At 44.3% G+C, this 19,733-nt stretch overlaps 1 protein-coding gene across 1 annotated transcript; it reads left to right on the plus strand.

Moving 5' to 3' along the window:
- The first annotated feature begins 1,180 nt into the window (after positions 1-1,180).
- Positions 1,181-19,675, plus strand: yaf2 (YY1 associated factor 2). The gene is made up of 4 exons (XM_084346148.1): positions 1,181-1,344; positions 1,757-1,882; positions 15,025-15,180; positions 15,511-19,675. The coding sequence occupies exons 1-4, from the start codon at positions 1,319-1,321 to the stop codon at positions 15,761-15,763; spliced, it is 561 nt and encodes a 186-aa protein (XP_084202274.1). The 5' UTR covers positions 1,181-1,318; the 3' UTR covers positions 15,764-19,675.
- Positions 19,676-19,733: the final 58 nt, after the last annotated feature.

Below are 19,733 nucleotides of genomic sequence, written 5' to 3' on the forward strand. Positions count from 1 at the left end.
AGATGCAGGGATGTGAGAGGATCCCCGGTGCTGTGAGCCGAGCAGCCGCGTTAACACATTTATTACCGGAGACGCAACATTAGCGAGGGCTTTTGTTGCGTTCAGGCGCTGTCGGAAATTAAAACGCCGTGAGATGAGGATGTAGCTGCTGTGTAGAAAGCGCTTGTCTCTTACGTGTGACGAGTTTCAGGTCATAAAAGTATTATTTATGGCGTCATAAGACACAAAACTAGCCGTCGTGGTCAATGTTTTGATAATCGTAGCCAATTTTATGCATGCATATATGTATAAAAAGAAAACCCCACCCATCTTCATGTGTTATTAGAAATGAATTGATTAAAGTACAAACGTGTTGAACATCTCTTTGTACTATTAGAAAGTGACAGCGCCAATATAATGCATTGATCTATTTGTCCCCCCTATTATTGTCTCTATTAATGTTTTATTTCTTATTTAATGTGCTCAGAAGTGTCTGTTCACTCTGGAATTTTGTCATTGTATTAAATGTTGCCTTACAGTGTGTACATTTGAATTTTGTAAATAAAGTTTTTAAAAAATATGCGTTAATTGTATATCAATTAGATTTATGGTTTCAATAGTCCTTTCTTTTTTTGGCATAAGCTGCTCTGTACTTGTATTCAAGTGAATCGAGCAGGTGACAGTGACATTTAAATCAAAAACAGCATGAGAAGGCGTTTCTCTGAGTCATTTCCTGATTTAAAATGGAAATTAGTGACATTATGACAGTGTAGTTTTCGGGAAGACATTTTTAATAAAAACATCCTTTTTTATGCTAAAACAAACTAAATAAACAAAGAGACCTTAAAGGACAACACAAGGGACCTCATTTGCAGCTTATTTATTCACTTATGGAAAAAATAAATGTGTCTGAGTTTGTATTATTACCTTATTAATATTGTAAATATTACAATTCTGAGTTTCTTGTCCAAAACTACATAGTGCCCCTTTAATAAGTGTCTGTTAACTCAGGAAAGTTGCCAACTGTAATCAATTGTTGCCTTACGGTTTGTAAATTTGAATTATGTATTAAAAAGAAGAAAAAGAAATCTTGGTGCCCAGAAGTACGAGCTTTACAGCGGGTGCGCGAAGGCGGCATAGATTCATCAAGAGGAATGTCAGCCTCGGGAAGTAACCCGGCCTCTGATTGGCCGCGCCGAGTCACGTGACCATTTCCCAAGCGGAGTTTCCACGACAGCTGGAAGCCGAGCGGCACGGGCGCATCGCTTCTTCGGTGAAATAATCGGAAATAACGCGACTTGTGCTCGTCTCAGCACCTCCAGATAAACCCTGGTCTGGCATGGGCGACAAGAGGAGTCCCACAAGGTAACCACCGAGCCGCGGCGTCCGAGATATTCAGGCTAGGAGAGGGGGAGCGGACATCGGGAAAAAAAATGGGTTTCTCCACGGTCTCTCTCTCCCTCTCCCTCTCTCTCTCTCTGCGTGTGTGTGTATGTGTGTGTGTGTGTGTGCGGGGTGTTAAAACCTCATCGCCAATTACAGTGTGGTCGGATCACAGCGCGCTTGCAGATGATTTCCCCCAAATCCTATAGGCTTACCCAGATGTTTGCTATCGATAGCCTTCGTGGATGCGAGCTCAACTCACTCTTGCCTCCTCTCTCGCCCCCTCTCCTCCTCCTCCGTCCCTCTCCTCGACCCCCTTTTTTTCTCTCCTTCATTTTTTAATGTTCTTTTCTTCTCTCTGTTTTTTTTATTTTTTATTTTTATTGTTTTAAAGGCCGAAGCGTCAACCGAAGCCCTCCTCCGACGAGGGGTTTTGGGACTGCAGCGTGTGCACGTACAAGAACACGGCAGAAGCTTTCAAGTGCATGATGTGTGATGTCAGGAAGGGGACATCAACAAGGTAAGGCCGTGGATACGTACGCTACCTCTGGTGTCTTGTGCAAAGAGGGTGGGGGTGTGTGTGTGTCGGAGGGGGCAATTAGTGCATTTGCACCACGAGACAATGGGTATTTAACCCTTCACACTATAAACACACACATGTAACAGGCTGCCTCCTTTTCCTCTCGTGTTCTGCATGGTTTTTGTGTGACAACTACTTTTTCCGTGTTTCCCTCAAACTCAACACTTCTTAATCCTCAGCTGCATTAGTCTCCATGTTCTTGCCCTGGTTGTTGACACTGACCTCTGTAAAATGAGGGAGAGGGGGGGCACACACATCCATCTTGTTGCCCCGGTGATATTTGGGACACACACACACACACACACACACACACACACACACGCATGCTCAAGCATACAAATACACAACATGTAGGTGCACACACACTCTGTGCCCGCTGATGTTTGTCCTGACATTGGTGATTCGAAGCAGGAAATGACTGTTATCCCTGAGTGGCAGTCATTATCAGGATGAAAACACAACAAAGGGTGAAGGACAGGAAGTGTGTGTGTGTGTGCGCTCGCTCTTTAATGCATCGCCGATTATTCTCTCTTGCGTTAGCACAACTTTCCCAATGATTTAACTACAACAACAACAACAACACATCAGCGCGGTTGTCAGCTTTGATGCCTTTTCAGAATTGTGGGTTTTGCTCATGTTGGTGCATGCATTTGTGTATGCGTGTGTGTGTGTATGCGTGTGTGTGTGTGTGTGTGTGTGTGTGGGAGGGCTAGTTGTGAAAAGAGGTTGTCAGAGCAGCTGCCAGACAGACAGCCATAGCTCATTACTATGCAACAGCTTAATCAGCCTGCTGTCATCAGAGACGCGTGCACACGCACACACACACATGCACACACGCACACGTACAGATGCACTCAACATGCAAATTTCACACATGACTGCATGCATGTTCGTACACAAACACGCTCAAGTGCACGGTTTCTGCTCAGGCAGACGCAGAGAGCGAGCGGCGGCCATGCTGCTGTTGGGTTGGATTGTTGAGAGGACACTCCAGGGACTCTCTGTGTGTGTGTGTGTGCGCTTCCGTTCAAAACAAGCGGCCCGCAGCTTCGCCAAGAACCTGTCTGATACCTCGCGTCACCAAAACGCTCCGACACCCTTTTGTCTCACCCATCTGGGCAGTGGGGAAAGTTGGCAAGGACGCAAGGACCCAGAACTCCTCGCTCACGCCCCCTGACGCTTGATGACAAATTTAGAAAAACGTCCATGAGAGTATTTCATCTTAACAACCCACTTTTCGACTGCAGTGCTGCAGAAATAGTTTTGGGGTTTTTTTCCACGCTCACACACTCACGCCACACGCCGGGCTAATGCCGCAGCAAAATGGCCACACAGGTGGTCGCAGCTGTTAACGAGCGAACACAACAGACAAGCGGATTTCTCGGCGAGCAAGCCGAAAGGTGCTAAAGGGCAAAACGGCACGCGGAATATAAATGTAGGGCATGGCAAAATTCCCTCGCTGGTTACTAAACAAGCATGACTGAGCCATTACTGTGGAGTAATGAATTAATGCCTGACACAGGCGTGGAGAGTCCAGCGTCCCACAGCCTGAAGGTCACAGGTTTGACGGCCAGTGTGGGTGCTGCGAGAGCGGGTTTAAATCAGCTTGTCATCTAACAGCATTAAAACGTCTCTTTTTCCTGACCAGGATCTGTATCGACGCTGCAACTAACAATTTTTGTTCGTCGGTGATTGATCTGTTAGTGAGTTTCTCATTTCTTGGTTAGTTGTTCGGGCATTAAAATGTCAGAACACGGTGAAAAATGTCTCATTTTGTCTACAACCCAAAGATATTCATTCATTTATCGCTTAGACGAGATAAAAACCAGAAAATATTCACATATAAAGGGGATCTGTGTAGCGGAGAAGAAGTACACACTCAGAAATATTTACTTTGTTCCATAACTGAATAAACAAGCTGTTCTCAGAGGAAAATAAGGTCCCCAGAACACTGTTTGAAGCTAGAAAGGTGGCAGGGTCCGCCACAACAAAGTAAAACAGTATGAAACAGTGTTGTCCTTTAAGGTCAGTTTGTTTATTCAGTCATGAAAACAAAGATAGTTTGTTTATTTAGTTTGTTTAGGCATTAAAAGATCTTTCTCTTCTTGACTTGACTGATGAAATTTCTTCCCCAAAACTCAAAATTGCACCTTTTTAAGAAGCTGCAATCAGAGAAATTTGACTATTTTTGCTTAAAGAATACTCAAATCTGTGAAATGACAAATCGGCGCCGATCTCTCCAGCAAGCGTTCCAGATGATGGATGCCGAATAAATCCAACATCCCCGGACGTGACGGAGAACTATTTTAGGATGCGGAGAGTTTGAAAGCCGACAGCCGTCGAGAGATAAAGATGACTGTTTTATGGAGGTGAGGCTTCGCAGAGCCTAAAGATCCCTCTGATATGGAGACATGATCTACTGCAGGGACCCCGAAGCTGGCGGCTGATTGAAAGCATGCCGTCGACTTTGACTGAAGACAGGGATACATCAGCAGGATTGGACTCGCTTATCGGAGGACGAGTGAAATGGAAGAGGGAGACGGGAGTGACAAAGAGGCGAAGTGGCTGATTGACTCGCTAATTCTGTCAGCGGCTCGGGAAAAAACTTGTGCCGCTGGAAGTGCCTCATAGAGGAAAACGCTCCCTGGTCACAAACCTGATGCAGTCGTTTGTGCTTCAAACATATCATGCAGCCTCATTACCCTTTAAGACGTCGCTCCTCCTGCCGCTCTTTGGGCTCAGTCCCAGCCTTTGAAACCCACCAGGAAGGATAAAAGTCACAGTACAGCGGTGTTGGCGCTTAAAAAGAGACTGTTTCGATAAGTGCAAGGTCACAGGTTTGAGTCCTGCAGCAGCTGAAATGCCCAGGCAGGAGCGTCCTTGAGCAAGAAACTCGAGGGGGCCTCTCCCAGCGCACCCATTATGACTCATCCTGGATTAGAGTATCATCTTAATGTTTAAACTGTCAGATGGAAGGTGAAGCGCTGCTGTCTCGGAATAAAGCCGAAAGTGTCATGTGAAGTGGTGCTGACAGACCCGAATCCAAACACCGCCCTCAGCCAAATACTACTGGGTGTAATAGAGCGGCGTGTGCGTGTGTGTGTGTGACCTTCTCTGGTGTCTCGCCTACACCACCTGCATCTGTTCGCCGAGCTGAGCTCTGACAAGCCAGTCGCCACCAGGGAAACACTGGCTGTGTGCATGAGGAGCTTGTTTAGCAGCATTCTGTTTCTACAGGTCAGGACAGTGAGCTCGATCATGTTCCTATCAGTCCTCTCCCTCTCTTTGCCTTTGGCTCCAGTGTTTGTGTTCACTTTCTACCAACCTTTCATGTTGGCTCTCTATCCGACTCTCTCTCTCTCTCTCTCTCTCTCTCTCTCTCTCTCTCTCTCTCTCTCTCTCTCTCTCTACAGACAAGTTGAGTTGAACTTAACCTAGGGCGTCTCCCAGTGACAGATTGACTGATGTGCAGATTTTGTCAAACAAGCACGAGCCGTTCTGGGGTACCTGTCAGCGTTTGGCTTTTTAGATGTTTTTTTATCATCGGCAGCACGAGCTCGCCCTCGCGGTTCATGTGCAGTGCACGCACTAAAAATTGGGTTGCTCTTGTGCGGTTGGCTCAATTGCAGCTGGTTTGGCCTCTTTACAAAGTGTTGGTCAAGAGTTTTATTTATTGTCATTATTGATTAATCTGTCAAACGTTTTCACAATTACTTGTTTAATCATTTAGTGCCTATAAAACGTCAGAAAATTGTGAAACATGCTCGTCACGATTTCCCAAAACCCAAAGTGACGTCTTCAAATTGCTGCTTTTGTCCAACCAACAGTCCAAAACCCAAAGACTCTTCATTTACTGTCATAAATGACACACAAAAAAAGAATTTAAGAAGTTGGAACCAGCAGTTGTTGAAGATTTGCTTGAACAATCACTTCATCATCATCATCAACAATCATTTACTGACTATCGAAGTAGTTGTTTCGTTGACTAAATCAATTAATCGACTAATCGTCGCAGCTACATTCTAACCAAAACATAAAAGCAGAGGAAGGACTGAGGCAGATACCAACACCTCTAAGTCGGGCTGCAGTCAGAAAAATGTCCCCAAACTCCAAGGTGACACATAAAATGTATTGTTCCAACAGTCAGAACTTGAAGATAAACCAGTTTACAATGATATAAAACAGGGAAAACCTGCAAATTGTGGACATTTCAGTGAAATGAAATGAACTGCGATCACAAAAACTGAAAAACAAGGAGCGGAGAGGAAACATTTGTTATGAAAGTGTTGCCATTTAGAAGCTTTTGCACGACTGCGAGATACTGATCAGTCTGCTGGAGCTATCTGATCATGTGAAACAGAAACTGAGCTGTGGCAGACAGTTGACTGCACAATAGGATGATGGATCCTGAATTTGGGATCAGGATGCTGTACAGAACTTGTGCAAAAAAAGTAAAGCATTCATTATCCCTCTTTTCTATCTGTTTATCCTGTGGAAAGAGCTGCATTAGTAATAGAAGTGTGTGCAGCAGCCATGGAATAGTAATATATAATGCAATATGTGTATGCATTAAAACGCAGCCTGAAGACAAATGTATCCATTTGAAATGCACAGTGTAAAGTGTGAATTAGCCGTGCTTCCATATTGTTCCGCTGCCTGTGCACGCACTTATTCCGACAAGACTTGAATACAGAGTTTCCCCTTTTGGCAATAAAGTCAGTTACCCTTTCCTTACATCTTTGTCAGACATATTATTGGCTTCTCAGCAAGGTTTACACTCCTCCTCGCTTTTTACGGCCTTTCACAGGGTCACAATTAAACAAATCCTTTAAAATCAGAAACTAATCTGGTGCTTTGGTAGGCAGGGTGTGTGGGAGAAAGCCAAACCTTTTAGCAGCTGTGTTAATGTTGGTGTTAATTACCCAATCTGATTACACAAAATGTGCAAACTAGCAGAGAGCAACACATTCGACTCACCTCGGAGTCGGAGTGTGTACTCATTCACCTTAAGTGCTAATAATCGGAATGCTGGGGTTGTTATGTGCTGTTGTGCAACACCTTTGGTGCTACATATCAGCGTCACGTACTCAGAAAAGTGGAGGGATTAATGAAACACATCCAGACTTTTTTGTTCGTTGTTGTTTTTCATGAGCGATTGTGGCTCAGTTCCTTTTCCTACCCCTCGTTGTCAAGTGCCCCCTCGCCCCTCAGGACAGAGTCACAAGGGGTAGCGGTTGAAATCTCCAGTATGCCGTCTTCAGCTGTGGTGATTTGTGTTGTGTTGTGTTACCGTGGCAAACCTGGTATTATCACAGTGCCATTTGCCATTTATTTGCTGGAGATGGAAGAGCTTGGACGGTCACAATTCGTTCACAACTATCAAGTCACCAAATAAGCAATAACATCACTTCATTACCTGGCAACTAGCGGTGCTTCATAGGGCTAACATTAGCAACCCATGCTTCTACCTCTACAATCAAAGTGCGGGGAACGCAACATTGAAATTAGGGTTGGGCTGATTTAAAAAAATTGCAAACCGATTGGGTGATATCGAAATTCACCTTTTAGATGTGGCACGAGACAAGCGACAAGACGGGTGTAGCGGCACTACAGTCCATCAGGGCAACTGCGACACGCCCCCTTCCCAACCCTACCTAATTCTAATTGAAATACATCAAAATGTTGGACTGTTTTGCACAAATCAGCAATAACAATGTAACATTAGCTCGCTAGCTACTTAGCTACCAAACAAAAGCATAGTAGCAACTGTTTTTATGCTTGTTTTTAGGAAAGGGCCACAATACGTGGAACTACAGAGTTCTCATAACCCTGGCATTGAAGTGTATCAGATGCTGATAAAGGTTTCATGAACCGGATCTGCAGGTAGAGAGCCACAAAACATGTTACTTATTTGGAAAACGCACCACAGTAAAGCGATTGATGCAAATCTTTAAAAAAGGTATCACGCGGGTAAAACATACGGTACGCAGTCAATCAGTGTTCACTCATCTCATCTACACGACAACATCCTCCGTATACGCCGGGCACACTCGGCTCTGTCGCGTGGCTTACTGGTTGTAGCGCTCACACAGCATACAAACACCGTGTGTACACCGAGGACAATGAAGCTGGCTGTTATCACGTCACTGTGGCTCAAGATTATGGCTACGTGATAAGCCTGTAATTACTGCGGTGACACTGATGCATGACATACTGCTGTGTGTGTGTGTGTGTGTGCAGCCGGGCCTGTATGAGAGAGGAGAATGTGGTGTATAGTGTGGCTAGCGGGCTGTAGAAGGTGTCATAAACCACAGGACGTAGAGAGCCATCTGTCTCTCTCTCTCCTGCACACACACACACACACACACACACACACACACACACGGTGGTAGCATGTACAGGCAGGGAGAGACATTAATCATCGGGTTGGAGGAGCTCCCGGGAGCAGCCTACAACCCGCTGATAGAAAACCTGAAACACACACACCTACATCTAGATTGAGAGAGTGTTCAACAGGGCATAAAATAAGCTATTTCACAATGATCTTACAATCATCACAGAGCAGTGAGATGAGAGTTGTTTATAGTAGCGCACTCCAGTCCGCTATTTTCAGTCCATCAGCTGTCCTGTGGGCTGTTTGCTCACCACACAATGTACTCGACAAATGTTAGCAAGCAGTCCAAACATCTGTGGAGCTCAGCGCTGCCGTCTTTTGAGTGGAGTGCGTTACCGAACAGCATTTTAGAGAGTAAATGCCTGGAATGATCAGTATTAGAGATGCCATTTTTTTTTTGTGGCCTTTTCTATGGCTTCATTGGACAGGAAACAGGATGAGAGCGAGGGGGATGACATGCAGCCTCTGTAAATGCGAGGACGCAGCCTCTGCACATGGGGTGCACGCTCCACCGGCTGAGCTGCTGGGGCGCCTCTAGAGACACCTATTTTGAGCTTTGAAGATGCATGCATACACAAATATGTATTTCAAAATAAAAGACTTCAAAAGCAAGAGACTTTAAAAGAAAAATACTGCACCGACATCACTGCACCTCATTTGTATGGACCTCCTTGCACAAACACTCGTGTTGTCTGTCCACCCAAAAACATTATAAACCTCGAGTGGCTTCCTCCTTCTTGTGTGGGGATAAACAGTTGGTAGGCATGGTTTGGTAGAAAGTAGGTCTCCGTCAAAATGTGCACAAGGTCCGTGAAGAATCGAGAGTAACTGTGTGGGTATATTTGAAAAAAAAATGAGGCCACAAACCAATCGTCGCTGATTTCAGAGCTGAACTGCACTGAGTCCACTGGGGTCAAAACAAATCACACACTTGATTGAGTGTTGTTTAAAATGTATTGAATAGTCTTTGGATTGTGTATCCCATTGTTTGCGGTACATTTAGAAGACTACACCACCCGCGGTTTTTTGAAGTCGTCTTTTTTTGTGTTGTGAATTGTCTGTAAACGGATTCTGGCCTCGTCCACGACCCGCTACACCATCTGTGTCAATTGCTGAGTGTCTGTTTGCCGCGGAATCCGTGACCTGTTTGTCCGCTGTGGCAGAAACTTTGCCGGTCTGGCCAAAACCATTCTGAGTCATAATTCGACCACCTACTGAAATTTTCATGGACAAACATTTGGTCTGAGGCCGTGACCCAATCAGAGCTGGAGGAGATATGTTCTGGTGGTGTTGCTTCTGGGAGTCACAGGCCAGAGTTGGAGGAGTGTGAGGTCAGCGGGTGCAGTGGAAGGAGGATGAGAGTGCAAAAGGGTAGAGAAGAGATAGGGATTGTGTGTGTGTGTGTGTGTGTGTGTGTGTGTGTGTGTGTGTGTGTGTGTGTGTGTGTGTGTGTGTGACATATTTGCAAAGAGGTCAGCCAGAGTTCCCCTGTCAGTGAAATGTGTGAGGGATCAGTGGCAGCTTTTCTGCTCTCCAGCTCCTCCAGTCTGCAGCTCGACATGAGTTTGTCTTTAAGCTTGAGGTTAAAAGCTAAAGCTGTAAAAGATTTTGAGACGAAGGGCTTTAAAGTGAGAATTATGCTTATTTTTATATGTTTGATCTCAACCAAATATGGAAGGAGGGTTCATTGGTATGCCCTGGAAATGTTAGATGAGAATATCGAGTTCATACAACTTGAGTTGAAGTGAACTGGAAGAAAACAGTTGAAAAGGTGCCACTAACGCTGTATTTCCATTTCACGGTACCTGACTCGCTCTATATTGGTTTTCCATTGGCAATAGTTGTTGATAATACCTCGTATTTTACAAGCCGAGGTTACTGGCGTGCTAACGTTAGCTGCAGCTGCTCCAGGGGACCTGGCTTTCAGGCTGTCAAACACAATACACTCTTTGGCTTTTAGATATATTATATGTCCGACCCGGTTTTTCCTCAGGTTAGACATGTTGCCCTGGTCAGCTCTGGATTTTGCATTATGAATACTGCAGCGAGTGCTGCCCTGATTCGCTGTGACCGGGGTCTCGCTCTCTCTCTTCCCCTCTGAAATGTTAATGTTACTCTAAATCTCTGATTTAAAACCCACAAAGTTAAGAGATTGTGATTAACATCCATTGTTTTCTTTGCCCCCTCCTGTCGACAGACAGAATTTTCCACGCTGTCCCTTCTCGTAACGAAGCCGAACGTAATTCCCTCATGTGGGACTCCATTAGCCGCTGTGTGTGATAGATGGTGTGAGTGGAGCAAATGTTGTTTGGAACAACAGCTCCAACACGCAGCATTAATGACAGAAAGAATAGGCCGTTACATTAGGCACAGAAATTCCTGTCGAAATCAATAGACGCACACGCAAACACACACTCGGCCTCCAGATGGAGGCCAGCAGCGAAGGCCTAAGTGCTAAGATAATAACCATCTGATTGGGTTAACAGAGGCAGCTCTGTTTAGGCCTGCTGCTGGGCCTCAACGTAATATTAGGTTGTCCGTCTTCTCTTTCACCTCCAGGTTATTGAACCGGCTCTATTAGTGAAAATCTACTCCACTGTAACACACGAAGAAGATCGGATGTACAAAAATATGTTGATACGCTCTCGGGCACATGCAGCCTTAAATAGAAAAGATCACGATTAGTCTCAGGTGACATTTTTCCTTGATCGCACTTCAAGCAAAACATACTAATGAGACGGTAGTAATTGATCTGTTTCGTCTGCAGTAGATTACATAGAAGAGAGGACACATGATGACATCCTGAACAGAAATCAAATAAACTAAGAGGGAAGCTATGAATGAGGCAGTCAGCGAGTCGTCTTGTTTTTTTTATTTTTGGATGCGACAACGTGGCCCGAGGGCGGGACGGTCGACTCTGTTGTGACAGTATCTACTTTGTGTGCGAGCTCCAGAAAGAGAGAGTCATTTCTTTATTGCACTAAAGTAGGAAGTCGAGGAGAGCAGCCACCGGAGGACTTCGAGCGGCCTGTGCTTTTATTTAAAGAGGCGTCAGCACTTCTGCAGTGTCGTGCTGCTGACAAGACAGACGTATTAGAGGATCTCTACTGTACATCTCCTCCCCTATCAGACAAGTTATGTAGGCCAAGAGACCCATTTGCATTTCACTCTATCGCTGCATGTTCTGTGGAGGCAATGATAACTCAGGAGGAAGAAAAAAAAACTGACTCTGGGAGAGACTCCTTTAAAGCTGGGCCCCAATTTAGGTCATCTCACTAGTGTTTAACAACAGCGGACCAGCAGCCTCGCTTAGATGTATTTCCTCCTTAGAAAACAAGGTAAAAGCCTCTAAATTAAGCTAAATAGGACACCGAGGCTCTTTTTCTGGCAAAAATGTGTCGCATTGCACAAAAACAACTTGGCCTGGTGCTCGGACTAATTTCGTGGATGGATTTTATCAAGTCCAGCACATTTGTACGCTCTGTTCTTGGACTGCGTTACACCCTTAAAATTACAAGAGCGAGAGCACATTTTTCACGAAAAGCACCTGGAGGCCAGTGTTTTGTAATTGGGATACTTTTCAAAGGGTTCACACACAGGTTAGTACACTTGAGCGGAGCTGTTGTGCAGTGCAACAAGAGGCACAGTGCAAGAGCATCCATACAATGCTCAGCTTAAAGGGGCACTGTGGAGTTTTTTAGATAAAATTCAAACTCAGAAGCTTAATATTAACGATATTAATGAGATTCAGCCAATGAAGATCTTTCTCCTCTGATTAATATGTCATGCCAAAACGACATAGTGCACCTTTAACGGAGGAGATCTTGAAAGTTAAAAAAGGTCAATGTCAACACCAACGGACGCTCCTCTCTCCCACAGAAAACGCTGCTCCCGAAACGCCTCGTCAGTAGTCCCGCCTTTAATTCCGTGACATCACACTACGTCACCATGTCACACATTCGCATAATTTGGTTTGGCACTTAATAATTGATGTAGCACAGCTACTCTGCTACACTCAGGCATGTGAGGGCTGACCGATCGGAGCAGACTGGGTATACAGGAGTGGGGGGGCCTTAAAGGGACAGGAGCTAAAACAGAGAGGGCGAATACAGAGCTGCAGCATTGGACAGGACAAGGAAACTGATGTGTTTTTTGAGCATTAAAGCCAGTAAACCTATTCTAGTAGTAACCCAAGATAAATGTATAAACCTGAAAATGAGAATAATACGTCTCCTTTATAGTCTAAGATACATATTTTATATGTTATGTGCTGATCTGTTGTTATGAACAGCTGTAAAACCTGGCCGATGAATTAAGAAATTAGCTGTTGGTGTTAATATTTAGCTCTAATTGCGGATACGACTGCTCAACATGGCTCTGAAAACACACTGTGCTCTTCTGCTGTTCTCATCATGCCCTCGTGCTTCATCTGCTCACTGCTGTGTGTGTGTCTGTGTGTGTGTGTGAGTGCGCTTCAGCGTGCCTCGGCGTTGTCTGTTGATTCGTTTATAATGCATGCATACGTTTTCATTTGCACCCAGTTTTGATTTCCACACACCCCTCTGGCTTTTTTGCTGCAGTGTCTCCATGCAGCGATGTGCGCTGGTGCATTCATACATACAAGCGCGTCTGCGTCTGAATGCGTTTGTGTGCGTGCGCGTGCAAAAATCCGACACTAGATGTGTAGGCCGCCTCAACAGATGGCCTTTTCAACACGCTCGCCTCTCGGCTAGGGCTCTTGCCAGCACCAAACACACACACACACGCACGAACACAGACACACACTCCTGCACAGAAATACGATCGCAGCCTTCATGCATGCAAACTGTTGCCAGACCAATTGCATAATGTATCATTTTTTTTTAGACAGCAGACATCCGCGGAGGATGGAAATGTGACTGTGAGGAGGAACATTTAGTTAACCGTGTTCCAGTTATATTTGATTTGAGATGTGCCCGTTAGTGGAGGCCGTGTTATGAAGGTGTATCATCCTCGGTTATCAGTGAGCCACTGTGTTTCTCTGTCATCAGTAACAAGCCGGGGACCGTAACGTGTGATGCCTGAAACGAGCCATGGCAGCCAAAAACAAATCACTCTGTTTGAGCGTTATCTATAATCAAAATCTCAATAAACCATCACGGAAAATATAATTATACGATGACAGAAGCCATTAACGCTACTTAAAGTGATCGTGGGTGGGAAGGCGGTGAGGGATCATGCCCCCGATGCTGCTGCTGACACCATTTATGGCTGTTTACGCTCTCCAGAAAGACTGCAGTGCAGGAGGAATTGGACATTTCACATGAGGGGGGAAAAAAGGAAAACGTGTTGGGTGTGGCATTGTGATAAAAATGTGATGTACTGTGCTAAGACAGAGCAGGAGCTACACAAAGGTTGAAGCTGAGAAAAAAGTTTGAAAATTTAGAAGCTGATTAGCCAAATAATGTGATCACTAGATATATTAGGTACATTTAATGTGGTGTTAATTTATTACTTTACACCTTTAAAGATGCGATGCTGAAAAAAAGAACCTTCCAACAGGGACGGAGATGGCCGTGCCAGCTCATGATACTTTGCTAAGCTAGCTAGTAAACCTTTAGCAGGACACGTTTAACTGTTACTTCTTGCACGGTTGGATGAAGCCTCATTCATACAGGATAACTGAATTACTACACTTTTTTTGCAAAATAGATTTTTAAGTTGAAGAAACAGGTAAGGAAGAGGTGGGAAATGTAGCTTTAGCTAAGGCTAGCTCTGGCTCTCTTCACTAGCTTCACTCAGTGGTTTGAGTTTTTAGCTCTGTTCTGTAGCTTTTCAAACTTAAATTTTACATCTGTATTTATATATTACAAGGGCTGGTCAATATATAAATACTATATTGTTATCCTGACATGAGACTGTATATATTGTGTTTGATTTTTTTTTAACTTACCTGACCGTTCTCCTTTTTTTCTCATACTTTCCTTTACTCACTCAGTCATTATATCCACATTACAAATGGTTATTAATCAAAACTCTCATTCTGTTAAAGGTGCAACATGTACAAATAGGCCACCTGTTGCTAGCTGCCATTAGCTACTTAGCTCAGTTAGCAATCTGGACTGGAGAAGTGTGTGGCGTTCACACTGCTAACACAAGAACATTGGACTGGGACAGACAACATTTAATATCATTATTATTATTATTTTGGTGAAGTTTTGAATGTTCACATTTTGAGTCACTTTTCTCCTTTACACAGCATCACACCACTCTTAGTTTCCTGGATTTTCGTGAGCGTTAGCATGCTTGTTTTGAATTCTGGGTTATTTTCGCACACTTACAATTCCTACCACCTCTCCGTGCTTACCAAAACGGATCCCAGCTCGTCAGTGTTTACCCTCCTGAGCGGCTCTAAAAACAAGCCTGTGCAGGTACACCTCGTATCTCACAGATGGCTCAATCCCGGGTTTTATTCTGAATGCACTCAGCGTGTGTCGCCCCGTGCTGCCAGAGTTAAGAACACTTGAGCAGCTCCGTCCTAACAAGCACTGGCAGTGATTATTGGCTCTTGATTGTGGCGGTACGCTAGTATGAAGCCATGTGCTCACCATGATTTTCCCTCTCATTAATCTGCCACACTCTGTCTGTCTCTTCTCCCCCCTCCCCACTCTCTCATGTCTATTTCTCTCTTCCTCTCCCCCCGGATCAGGAAACCTCGCCCCGTCTCCCAGCTCGTCTCGCAGCAGCAGGTAACGCAGCAGTTCGTGTTGCCCTCGCAGCCCAAAAAGGAAAAGAAGGAGAGAGTAGAGAGGGAGAAGAGCGACAGAGAGCCGGCGCTCAAGAAGAACAGTCACAAGAAGATGAGGTAAACAAGATCACATGAGGCGGAGGGATCAACGGGAATCAGACGGCGCGGGGATGCATGAATAAACTCAATAGACGGTGTTTATGTTGCCACCTGACGTTAGGGCTGATGTGTTGTCATATATCTTAAAATACTTCAAAAGACAGAAGTGAAGAGGGTGGGAAACACCAGAAATAAATTTCAAAGGAGTGTCTGGAAGAAAGATCAAGGCACTATTGGGTAAATCAGATGAAAAGACAGTGTTGTAATAGAAGAGCAAGGGCTGATGAAAACAAAACTTAAAATGCTTTTTTTTCTCACTTTTCCCAACCATTTCCACTCGCTCACCAGGCCCAGGTTAAAAAACATCGACCGGAGCAGCGCCCAGCACCTCGAGGTGACGGTCGGGGACCTGACGGTCATCATAACGGACTTTAAGGAGAAGGCCAAGCCCACGTCCACCTCGGCTACGTCGTCCAGCGCCGCGTCCACGGCCGACCACCACAGCCAGAACGGCTCCAGCTCGGAAAACACAGAGAAGGGGCTTTCCCGCTCCTCCTCACCGAGAGGAGAGGGGAGCTCGGTCAACGGGGAGTCCCACTGAGTCAACCCATGACCTCCTCCCACCACCGGCCTCCACCCACGTCTCATCTGCAAGTTCACGCCACTGGTGGAGCGTCCTGCCTCCACAGCTGTACGATACCGTTTTTTTTCCCGCTTCCTTTCTTTTGGATATTTCAGTAGGATTTTCAGAGTTGCCGACACATCCGAGTTGGCGAGTTTAAAGATTCTTCACAGTAACCGGAATCCTACATTTAGAAAGCAATACGAAACACCTGAAGTTTTTACTGATCTACATTTCCACTCAGACATTCGGTGTAATCGAAAAGGATCCCACACGCAGTCCAAAGCTCGCCACAAGAATATTTACTAAGACAGTTTTATTCTGACGAGGAACTTCCTCAGGACTGACCTGAGACACGTCTGAGTAATTGTTTGGACAAGCTTTATGGTCCTGCATGATTTCCTTCAGATGCACCAGCCAAGGTCATCAAGTTTCTTTTTTTTTCATGTGTTTTTGTTGAATGAACCTTACAGCCCCACCCTTCATCTTCATCGGCCGGCAGAGTGACCTCTTCTTCCCCCATGTGGAATCTTTACCTACCTGTTACAAACCTGAACCACCTGTTACACACTGAACCTTCGCTCCTGTTCTTGATACTCTAAGCTTTTACTTCTGAACTGCCGCTGCTGTAAGAGTGACTTTTTGACACAGCATTGTGGCCGTACTGCTACTGGCACCATTTTTTGCTTATTGTTTGGAGCAGGTTGTTAAGTTCAGGTAAAGCTCGTCGTGTCCGTGTAAAGGCACTGGGCAGGTTTTGATGAAAGCCCTCTTTTCAAAGGTGCTGGAAGGTATAATATATAATTTTAAAAGGATAATACCGGTGTCTTGTTTTCTGTTTGTGCCAATAATCAATGCTACCCCCCTTTTTGCTTTATTCCTAGTTTGTTGCGCACATTCAGCTAAGTGGGAGATATAATCAGGGTTTTTGTTTGTCCGTCTCTGCAGAAGTTGATTTTGTACTGTATATAAACAACACCCACAAACCTGCATTAAGTGATATGTTTGGTATAAACACAGAGAACATGTAGAAAATTAGCAACTCTACAGCTATGTGCAGCTTTGTCTCATTACTTTGGTTTTCTGGTTAAAAAAAAGAAAAGTCTTTCGCAGCTACTAGCTAGCTAGCTACTAGCCAAGTATGGACCTAACCAGAGTTACAATTTGGGGAAATATTGGATATGTGCAGCTTTTAGCTCATTTCTGACCCTCAAATACATCAACCATGTCCAGCGAGCTAGTTCAGATATGCTAAGCTGCTGTTAACACTACCAGACCAGCATAAAATGGCAGAAGATTGAAGTTAGCTAGTAGCTGGTAGAGAAAGTATTTTACAGCTACTTGATGGCTAGCTACTCGCCAAGTCCAGACCCCAAACCAGAGCTCAAATCTGGGTAAATATTTGGCTATATACAGCTTTTAGCTCATTACATTGGTTTTCTTACCCTTACAAACAGACGAGCATTAGCGATACCATGCCAGCATGACATTGCAGAAGATTGAAGTAAGCTAGTAGCTCACTTCTTGTACTTCTTGGATTGGCTAGTGGGTAGCTTACTATTAACAAGCTAGCTACCAGAAACCAGATATGGGTAAATATTCAGCTAATATTTGCTAGAAGGCCAGAAACTTAAAATTCAAAGGGATTTGTTTTGTCACGATTCCACCAGACATGACTGCATCGCTGTGACAGGGCCCCGGTTGCAAACACCTTCTATCTCTCAGGGCTTTGTTTATATGAGCTAAACTTTTCATTCTTACAAAGATATCACTTAATGCAGCTTTGCGAATCATACATGCTCGGTCACCAGTCACTGTCTGCTTCATGATGATGTTGCACCACGGTTATTGTCAATCACATGACTCCCACAGGCTGATTATCTGCGCAGGTATGATAACAATTCTTCAAAGACGTCATATTTCATCAGGTTTCCACTTTTACTGTGCATGCTTTTATGTTCTCGAACTAATTTCCAACCAGGTTCGTGACGGGAGAGTTCGTTTTGCAAAAAAGTAACGCTGATTGCACAAGGGATCGACTGAGGAACTGGCACCTAACTGTAGACGGTAGTTTGAGGGGCTGTAGCTGTAAATGACACCCGGTATTCTCCTTTTAATCTCTGCTGCACAAACAGGGCTGCGCGTTGGAAAAAACGAGCGGATGCTCACACTGTTCTGCCCCCACAGCGGACCCAGTCTGGATATACAGCACGGTGCTCGCACAACAGAAAAAAAAAAGAGCTTCGACTTGTGGACATGCACATTTATCAGCTGTATAGGGGATGGGCGCACAGTGTGATGGACTTCAGAGACTGTTTAAATTCCTCCATTTTGATGTAGCAAAGTGGGGGGAGCTTTAGAATCTACTAAACTCCCAGCAGAACAACTTATAGATCAACCTAACTACACAATAACTTATAAAAACCTGTAGAATAATACACAGATGAAATGGATATTTCTAAAAATATTGTACTACAATGTTTTGATGTGGTTGTATTATCCATCATACCAGTGTTATTGTCAAGATTTTTACTTTTTACATTTTAGCACAGATCCTGAGAACTGTCATGGCATGATAATATTATGGTCTCGGTATATTGTGGGACAGGCTGTGTCTCTTAGTTTGTTAGCATCATTTAATGTGTCAGAGATCTCGCAGGCTCACCGCACTAGCTGGGACTATGTGCGCGTGGAGCCGAGAGAACCGTTCCGACAGACGTTCGTTATTCGGTTTGTGGCAAAAATGGAAAGACACTTAAAAATATGTTGGTGTCACTTGTTGATATTTTTTGATTTGCTTTTTGCTTTGCCATGCTCAATTGTTTTAAAATGTGTGAACTTGTTTATTACATGTCTGAATAAGAAAATAACAAAATTCAAACAAAAGACATGTTGTTTCTTATGCCCACATCTTCATGCATGCTTTGTATTGTCATTGGTTTTTGCTAATCTTTGTTTTTTTTAGCCGGTGAACGACTTAAAAGATGAGTTCGCCCCAAAAATGAAAAGTCAGTCACTGTCTACTCACCCCCATGCCGATGGAAAGTCCGATAAAGTTTTGCAGTCACAGTTGCAGCAACATTCTCCTCTACAACTGAAGTAGATGGGGACTTGTTTTAAAACGGGGAAAAAACAACAGAAAACCAAACATAAAATGGCTCCATAAAGCTTGTCCAGTGTAATGAAAGTCTCTGAAAGCTCTGCGATCCAAAATTGATTTGAAAAGACGTTCCTGACACCCTCGACACGCAGTCGAGCTTGTGAAACCATTTCGGGATGGGGTGCATGCTAACACTTTTAGCTTAGCAGCTACAGCAAAGATTTCAGGTGTAAATAACGTCTTTTCAAATCAATATGGGAATCTTAGGGCTTGTGGGGACTTGGATTAGGCCAGATAATCTGTATGCAGCCATTTTGTGTCTTACTTCATATATATTTTTGCATTTTTAAAACAAGTCCCCATCCATCTTCATTTGTTTTAAGAGAATGCTGCAAATCTGTTAAGCTGTGAAGCTCCAGAAATGTTTGATGGACTATAAAACTTCCCCCTGACTTTCGATCAGTGTGCGGTTGAGTAGTTAAAGACTGAATGTTCAGTTTTGGGTGAACTTGTCCTTTAACTGCTGCTCATCTTCAACACAGTAGGTTCAGAGATTACTGAACTATCACACTTATGAGTCAAACATCTTCATGACATGATTATATTTAAGGTTTATACACTAAATAATGAAACATAGATCAGTCAGTTGCTTCATTTTCTCACTGAATGCGAAATGCAGTCGAGCATCAGTTCTGTTGTCTAGTGGAGCCACCTCAATAAAGACGACTAGTCACTTAAAGCCATGAATGGGTCTTTTCAGAGGTGAAATCAATTGAGAGCTGCTGCAGACGGAGGCTGGCGGGGGGAGGGAGGGAGAGAGGGGGGAGACAGAGGGGAGAACCAGCCTTG

This window comes from Pagrus pagrus (genome assembly GCF_965226575.1).
Source record: "Pagrus pagrus genome assembly, chromosome: 23".
NCBI lineage: Eukaryota > Metazoa > Chordata > Actinopteri > Spariformes > Sparidae > Pagrus > Pagrus pagrus.